This window comes from Silurus meridionalis, chromosome 5, assembly GCF_014805685.1.
Source record: "Silurus meridionalis isolate SWU-2019-XX chromosome 5, ASM1480568v1, whole genome shotgun sequence".
Lineage (NCBI taxonomy): Eukaryota > Metazoa > Chordata > Actinopteri > Siluriformes > Siluridae > Silurus > Silurus meridionalis.
The window spans coordinates 10,113,416-10,122,246 of record NC_060888.1 but is presented as its reverse complement, the minus strand read 5'-3'; the positions used below and the strand labels follow the sequence as shown (position 1 = coordinate 10,122,246).

The following is an 8,831-nucleotide window of genomic DNA, read 5'->3' as shown; positions in this document are numbered from 1 at the left end:
GGTATTTGTTTTTTTTCCCTGAGATTATAAATTGCTAAATGTATAGTATTTTACACTTACTTTATTGGCCAAACAGCTACTTGGAAAATGCATCATTCATTTATTAACATCCCAATCATATAGTATAGAAGATACAGCCTTAATAAGATATATTAGGGGTTTGGGGCCTCAGACCAGTACCAGACCATGGGTCATTTGGTACCAGGCCACAAAGGAAGAATAAAATAGTTGGGTTTTTTTTGTTTGTTTTTTTTATGTTGCATTTATAAAAATTTTCACTTATGCCAGTGCTAATTTCCTGCACTTGTTTAAATCGCATTTTTTCTATAAATGAAGCTCTCTTTGATTTTGTAGAATAGTAAATAATTGTATTACTATTATATATATATATATATATATATATATATATATATATATATATATATATATATATATATATATATTTGACCAAGAAGGAGAGTGATGGGGTGCTGCGCCAGATGACCTGGCCTCCACAGTCACCGGACCTGAACCCAATCGAGATGGTTTAGGGGTGAGCTAGACCGCAGAGTGAAGGCAAAAGGGCCAACAAGTGCCAAGCATCTCTCGGGGAACTCCTTCAAGACTGTTGGAAGACCATTTCAGGTGACTACCTCTTGAAGCTCATCAAGAGTATGCCAAGAGTGTGCAAAGCAGTAATCAAAGCAAAAGGTGGCTACTTTGAAGAACCTACAATATGACATTTTTCAGTTGTTTCACACTTTTTTGTTATGTATATAATTCCATATATAATTCCACATGTGTTAATTTTCATAGTCATGAAAATAAAGAAAACTCTTTGAATGAGAAGGTGTGTCCAAACTTTTGGTCTGTACTGTGTATATATATATATAGCAATAATACATTCCATGGTGCAAAAAAAAAGGTTGGAGACTGTTGCCTTATATAGAAACAGGAACCGGAAATCCGCCGTGTGGATTCGCAAACAAAAGTGCGTCATTACAGCACTGCGGGACACTCGGAACGGGGCTGTGTTTTTGTTTTTGGTAAACTAAATCCTGTGTGACTTTACTTGGCTTTGTTTTTTTGCATTTATTAAAAGCTATGGTGAAGATAGCGTTTAATTCCGCTTTGGCGCAGAAAGCGCTTGTGAAAGATGTGCCGGTCTCAGAAAAGGTGAGATTTTGCTTTTGCTGCAGACGCCTGCACTGGCCTAGTTATCATTTAGAAATAACTTATTTATATTTGTATGCTTCATTGCTTATGTTTGTAAACTCTTTACTTTATATTATATATATATATGTTTATTTATATCAGAAGAAATTACATGGGCGCATTTTAAATGGCGTTTTTTTTTGCACAATTGCATAAGAACTGTTCATATAAACGCAGAGGCTGAGTTCCAAATAGCACATTTTACACTATTTAGGGACACTGCTGCGGCTATAATCGGATTACCACCCTACGTAGTGCCCTAAATAGCGAATTGCGACTTATTTGGAACACGATGAAGTTGTCTCGGTTTGGGGACTCCATTTTAAGGTGCTGTGCTGTATCGCAGCCTCCTCTCTTACCAAGTTGGTTATTTGTGATATACTTCATATAATATAAAATAGTAATTTTGAAATGGTTGTGAAGTTATTCAGTTTTCTTAGAAAATAAGGTGCTTGTAACTGTTTGAAGATCACTGTAAAATCAGCTAGGGTTTTTAAACCCTATATAATTATGGGGATTGCTCTAATCCAGTATTACTTTAATACCTGGAGAACAGCTTTATATACATCATCATCTTTCGACTGATCCCATTAGGGGTCGCCACAGCGGATCATCCGTCTCGATACCCACCGTCCTCTACATCTGCCTCTTTCAAACCATCTATCATTATGTCTTCCCTCACCACATCCATAAACGTCCTCCTTGGCCTTCCTCTTTTTCTCCTACCTGGTGGCTCCATCATGATTCTCTTACCGATATATCCTATGTCCCCTCCCTCACCTTGTCTCCAAAAACGTCCTACATGCGCCGTCCTTTAATAAACTTGTTTCTAATCCTGTCCATCCTCGTCACTCCCAATAAAAAGCTCAGCATCTTCAGCTCTGCTACCTCCAGCTCCACTACCTGTCTTTTAGTCAATGCCACTGTCTCTAAACCAAAACACATCGCAGGTCTCACCTTTCACTTCATCTCTCTTGCAGATAGTCTTCTATCACAAATCCCTCCTGCTATCACTCTTCTCCACCCTGCCTGCACTCTTTTCTTCACTTCTCTAACACACTCTCCATTACTTTGCACTGTTGATCCCAGGTACCTAAAGTCCTCCACCTTCTCCACCTCTTCTTCCTGTAACTGCACCACTCCACTGCCCTCCCTCTCATTCACACACATGTAGTCTGTCTTACTCCTACTGACTTTCATTCCCCTTTTCTCCAGCGCACACCTCCACCTCTTCAGGCTCTTCTCAACCTGCTCCTTACTCTCACCACAAATCACAATATCATCCGCAAACATTATAATCCATGGAGACTCCTGTCTGACCTCGTCTGTCAACCTGTCCATTACCATTGCAAACAGGAAAGGGCTCAGAGCCGATCCCTGAACCAGTCTGTCGTTTCTACTGCACACTTCTCTGCCACACCAGACTTCCTCATACAATACTTTAACTCCTCTCTTGGCACCTTGTCGTACGCTTTCTCTAAATCCACAAACGCACAATGCAACTCCTTCTGTCCTTCTCTATACTTCTCCAACATTCTCAATGCAATTAAGGCATCTGTGGTGCTCTTCCTCGGCACGAAACCATACTGTTGCTCACAGATGGTCACCTCTTCTCTCAGCCTGGCTTCCACTACTTTTTCCCATAACTTCATGGTGTGACTGATCAACTTTATTCCCCTGTAGTTGCTGGAGGTCTGCACATCTCCCTTATTCTTAAAGATTGGTTCCAGCACACTCCTTCTCCATTCCTCAGGCATCCTCTCATCTTCCAAAATCTTGTTGAAAAATCTGGTTAAAAACTCCACTGCCATCTCTGCTAAACATCTCCATGCTTCTACCGGTATGTCATCTGGTCCAACTGACTTTCCACTCTTCATCCTTCTTACTAATCCTATCCATTTCCTGTTTTACCATCTCTACCTTGTCCACCCCCCCCCCTCTCTTTCCTTTTTCTCATTCATCAGCTGCTCAAAATACTCCCACCATCTTCTCAACACACTCTCCTCACTAGTCAACACATTTCCAGATCCATCCTTTATTGTTTTAACTTGCAGCACATCCTTCCAAACTCGGTCCCTCTGCCTGGCCAATCGATATAAATCCTTTTCTCCTTCTGTAGTGTCCAACTTCACATTCAGCTCCTCATATCCCACATCATTCTGTACCTGCTGCCACATCTCCTTGTGTTTTATATACATCAATAAGCAATAAAGACAATGCTTAAATAAGTGTCCTAACTTCAATATTGGTATCAAGTTCTACTTTAATACATAGTTCAAAATTTAAAATACATATATATAAATTATTTGAATAATGAATGCTGAGGACAATAAAGAATTGTCCAAGAGCATTTTTTTTATTCTACTGTACCCATCATCACCTGAATATAAATCAGAGATTAAAGGACAGTGTTTAGCACAGGGTTTATTCACTAATCTTGTCTTTGTTTTGTGATGTTCAATGACCAGGACCCAGAGACAGGGTCCATGTACAGCGGTGAGAGTTCCACAGGCCGCTGTTTGCTCACGTTGCTTGGCCTGGCTTTCATCATCTCAGGCCTCATTGTTGGTGGAGCCTGTGTGTACCGGTATCTTTCACCTAAGGTACGTCTGCTGCAAAGTTCTGGGTTTATTTCTTTCATAGCACATGTTCAGTGAGTTTTGAGTTTTTGTTTTGTTTTTTTTCTCCCCATTGCGAGATGCCAGAAGGTTTTAGAACATTGAGATGCCAAGGATGTTATACGATTTGCATAAATGCAAGATGATCTTAGGCATTCGTATTAGTCATCAATTCGTATCAATGGGTGCTCAAGTGATTATATGTCCTTATCTGATTGCTTCCTTTGGATCGGAATAGAATTTTAAAGTTATAGGATGTGAGCCTGTGTTTTGAATATTGCTTGTCTTGATTGAATAAATGTCTTGCAAACTACATACAGAATAGCACACAGTAAAGTTGGTTGTACATATTGACACACACACACACACACATTAGGCAGGGTGAGGGGTTAACATTAATGTGCATGTATCTCAGATTTTAGAAATATTAACTGTTCATAGATGAATTTGTTTGGGCAGTGAGTAAATCAGGTAGTGAGAGTTGGATTGTGGAGTGTGTAAGATGTGCAGTTAGCGCCCCCTTCTGCATATAAAAATGAGCAATTAACGAAGCTGACTCTGTTTAATTGTCCTTGAAGTGTGTGAGCTATTGAAAGAAATCCAAATCTAGGTTTCACATCTACATTTTGAAATGTATGTGCAAATGCAGCTTGTTTGCGGGACTATGGGAATAAGACACCACTAACTGCAGTTTCATTTATTACTGTCACACTTGAAAGTAAAAACCCCTGCAATATATTCTGAAGAACTTGCACTTCCTTTTTGTGTTGTGTGGTGTATTTTTTTTTTTTTTTTTTTTTTTTTTTTTTTTCACGTCTTTCACTTTCTTTGCTTTGTAGAAGCTCTATCATGGATCCATGCAGTTCACAGAAATGGACAGTGCTGATATGCCCATGGACATGGAGGCCCATGCACCTTACTACCTACCCCGTGTTGAGGAGGACGTGGAGATCCGTGACAACGTGGCCTTCATTAATGTCCCTGCTCCCCGCTTTGGGGCAGGAGACCCAGCTTACATCCTGCATGATTTTAAGAGGGTAATAATTTACAGTTACATTTCTAGTGATCAAGTGTAAAAGGCAGTTGAAAGAGGTGTGCACCATGTGCACCATGTAATGAAGTACACAAGTATTGAATTCTATAATATATAATATAATTGTATATGTTTAATCAGATCTTTTTATTTATTACAATTACAACTTACAATTAAATATTTTGCATGCATTAAGCCTGCATTTGTTCCATTGGCCTGTATTTATCTTAATCAGATCTATATGATGTCTGTCAACAGAAGCTGACCGCGTACTTGGACCTAACACTGAAGACTTGCTTTGTGATCCCTCTCAACACCACTGTGGTGATGATGCCCCAGGACCTCTTGGATTTGTTCTTGCAGCTCATGGTGTGTGGATGAGTGTGTGTGCATGTGTGGATGAATAGACATGCATGGACATGTGTGGGTGGGGGGTTGACTGATGGGGGGGAAAACTAACAAACAAAAAAAACCCAATGTTCTTTTAAAATCAGATTGGGGTTGGGTGTAGGTAGATATGCTAATTTGGCCTAAATAGGGCTTTAAATGCCAGGGTAGCAAACCTGCACGAATAAAGTGCAACTACCGTGTTATTATACTGTGAGACAGGATTAATTGTGGACCAGAAAAGACCAATTTGGGACGTTAAGTCTTGGGGGATTTACAAACACCGGTCCATCACACCTGCACGATTCCCATCTCATTCCAATAACAATACACACGCACGGACGTGTATACAAAAAATAAAAAAAGGTTCACTTTGGAACATAAACAGTTTATTTCTTTTTAACAAATAGTCATTCACAATTGCTTAAATAGAGCTATAGGGTATTTACATTTGTATAACTCCTTAACTAATTGTGATGATAATGGGTTTATATTCTGCGTTTCTGTTCTCAGTCTGGCTCGTACAAGACTCACTTGGTGCATGAAGATCTGGTGGTTACTGAGCGCATCGATGACCTCGCTCCGTTGGGTTATTATATCTACAGCTTGTGTGAGTACAGGCCAACATACAGGATGCAGCGCCGCAGTGAGATAATAGGTAAATACACTATAGTACACTCTATTACAAAAGGTTTGTGAATAACTAACTATTATACCCAGTTCTGGTTCTTCTCATTACTGTTGTTGCAAAGTTAAAAGTATTTAAAAATGTATTCCAAAATTTTCCATTCCACAATGTCCTCTCTATGCAGTAACATAAAAATTTGCTTTCAGTGGAATTAAGGGACTTAAGCATGACAGTGACCCTGTTCATCGACATTGTTTCCGAAGGTTGAAGTGAAACAACTCTAGAGTGCTGAATAAACCCTGACTTTAACCCCCACTAAACACTTCTGGGATAAACTGCATGCAATCTCCCTAATCCTCTCAGCTGAATGTCCAAACATTCTCACAGCCACTTTTCAAACTCGGGTAGAAAGTCTTCCCAGAGGATTATTAGAACGCAAATTTGATCAGCTCTGTAATGAGATGGGAGGCATATGAATGTGATGGTCTGGTGTCCACATAACTTTGACCATATTGTGTAGACCAATAAATCAATTTACTAATTCTAAAATATTTAATTTGCTTAACTTTTTTTTTTTTTTTTTAACCAATATAAACATTTAATAGTGTGTTTAATGTTTGGCATGCAAAGCTGCTTTGAGACATAGTTTATTGTAAAAAGCACTATAAAAATAAATTGATTCAAACATTTGGCATGCTATATTGTATATATCTAAAGTGTGTAATATTTGTAGCCACATGACTTTTTTTTTTTTTTGTTGTAAAATGTTTAATGTTGTTTGTTGCAGGCCTTCAGAAGCGCTCGGTGGAGGACTGCCGCATAATCCGCCACTTTGAGAATAAGTTTGTTACCGAAACAAAGATCTGCCAAGCGTAAGCAAGCAGGAAGTCAGGAGAGGACAGACATCTCCCTTTTTGTTGCAGGGTAGGGAGAAGTGAAGTGAGCTGAAAGAGGAACCAAGGAAATGCTGAGAGTAAAGGGTCTGTCTTCCAACTCCTGCTTTGGCATAGGGTGTTTTGGATTAATATTCTCCCACATGAGGTGTAGTGATTTAGCTCTCCTAAAGCAGTTTGTGATTTCTTACACCGTGTTTCCCTCTACAGCTTGACTACAGCTCAATACTTGTTTTTTAGTGCGTGCCTTTGTTTCTCTGTAGCCATTATTTTGCAGATAATGATTTGTGAACCTGTGCAAAATGTTAACCTTGGTAAACCTAAGTTAATGATTTTTCTTTTTTTCCAGCAGAAGTAACACTATCTAGGCACATGTTGATACAGCTCTAGTCTTGCCTGTATAATAATTCCAACGTCCTTTCCTCCAGCTAATGATGTATCTCTAGAGGATTCAGGAGTGCTGATCAGCTTCAAGCTATTAAAATGCAACACTTTGTGTTTTATCTATTTGAGTAACCAGCCATGTCCAACATGTGATTGTGAAATTTTCACATGTTTACTGTTCTGGCAGGCCGTGTAGTTACTTCTGTATACATGTACAATTTGAGGTGTCCATTAGAAATGACCCTCTAGACCATGGTAAGTTAAGTATCTCATCAAATTTCTATATGCCCTATAAGAGAATAGTATAGTACAGATGCACTGGGTTGCTAGTATTAGCGCATTCACAGATTGACTGTACACAGCTTCCTGTGAAAGATAACACACCCAGTGGTGTTGCCTGGGCATTTTTGTCTTCTCACATTTTTTTTTTTTCCCCCTCCCTGTTCTGTTTCCGTTGAGTTCTGGGCTTTTTTTTTTTTTTTTTAAATAGAGTTTTACTGCTGAAACGTAGTGGGGTGTTTACAATCACTCGACTGAGATCAGCTACTTGAACCCTCTGCTCAGCCCTTTTAAATCCGTTTCTTTTGAAACAACTTGATGTTCATCCTCCAGCAAAAGGATGTAGCATTGAGATGATTTTAAAAAAGTTACCAGAAAGGGTTTTTTTTTTTTTTAACACATTTACATTTTTATTTAGTTTTCTTTCGAAAGAAATGAGTGCTGTATAAATAGATGTGTGAGTAAAACCAGTTTGACAGCTTGTAAACTGCAGAATGATTGTTGCAGGCCTCTGTAAACGTGTTCACTCAGAATTGGTGTATATACTCGAATCAACCACAATCACTTTTCACAATGGGTTTTCATTACAACATCCTCTCAGCTCTGGTGTGACCCTGCACAGCATCATGTTTTGTTCAGTTGTTTTGAAGTCTCCCAGCATTGAATAAAGTCACCTGTATATTTTGAAAAGATAAGAGTAGTTCTGTTGCTCAGAAAATGACAATCAAGACTGGAGTCTCTGTTGCTGTTTTTTCTGTTTGACTTGATTCAGGAAAAACTTGAGACTTGAAAGATGCTGGAATGAATCAAAGAAATGTGCTACTGAAATGTTCAAGTGACTGCTGAAGTTTGTTTGAAAATAAAACTGCATTTCTTTAATTCAAAATTTGTGTTTATTGGCTAGTGTTTAAACTGTCATCTTAACATGAACCCATTTCATCAGCAAATGTTTTTATATTTGTTATTTTAGAAATTTTGAAAAGTGTTTGTTTTGTTTTTAATCAATGCTAATGCAATCAGCCATTAACTGTTCCTGACAGGGCTGTTGTGTGAAGACTGGCCAGCTTTTTGAGATCAACTCACTGCATGCAGAGCTCATTTATAGCTCTCTGATCTTGCATAGACTTTGTTGAGCCGGTGACATCAACATCTAAAATGAGCACAGAACAGCTTAACTGAACTGTGTAAAAATGAGCTCTGACAATTAGAGTAGGAGAAACTCCAAAATGTGCCTCCAGTCAAATCCTACTTTTGGTAGAATTCACTTTTGTGTTTTAATGCTGTGCTCTGGTTGAGAAAAAACAGAATCCACATAAATAAACCTTTTTTTTTTTTTTTTAACTGTGAAGTATAGAGTTCATGATTTTACTTTTTGTTAATGTTAAATAAAACAAAATCATAAGCCATTAAATTAT

General features: G+C 38.5%; 1 protein-coding gene across 1 annotated transcript; it reads left to right on the top strand.

Moving 5' to 3' along the window:
• Window positions 1-950: 950 nt before the first annotated feature.
• LOC124386479 (integral membrane protein 2A-like) lies at window positions 951-8,302 on the top strand. The gene is made up of 6 exons (XM_046850344.1): window positions 951-1,155; window positions 3,663-3,797; window positions 4,652-4,849; window positions 5,104-5,214; window positions 5,746-5,890; window positions 6,648-8,302. The coding sequence occupies exons 1-6, from the start codon at window positions 1,084-1,086 to the stop codon at window positions 6,734-6,736; spliced, it is 750 nt and encodes a 249-aa protein (XP_046706300.1). The 5' UTR covers window positions 951-1,083; the 3' UTR covers window positions 6,737-8,302.
• The last annotated feature ends 529 nt before the right edge of the window (window positions 8,303-8,831 follow it).

Excerpts from the sequence above, each read along its gene's own strand:
- LOC124386479 (XM_046850344.1), top strand. The coding sequence starts at position 1,084 with ATGGTGAAGATAGCGTTTAATTCCGCTTTGGCGCAGAAAGCGCTTGTG. Across the intron at positions 4,850-5,103 it reads TCCTGCATGATTTTAAGAGG|AAGCTGACCGCGTACTTGGA; the intron begins GTAATAATTTAC and ends GTCTGTCAACAG. Across the intron at positions 5,891-6,647 it reads GCGCCGCAGTGAGATAATAG|GCCTTCAGAAGCGCTCGGTG; the intron begins GTAAATACACTA and ends TGTTTGTTGCAG.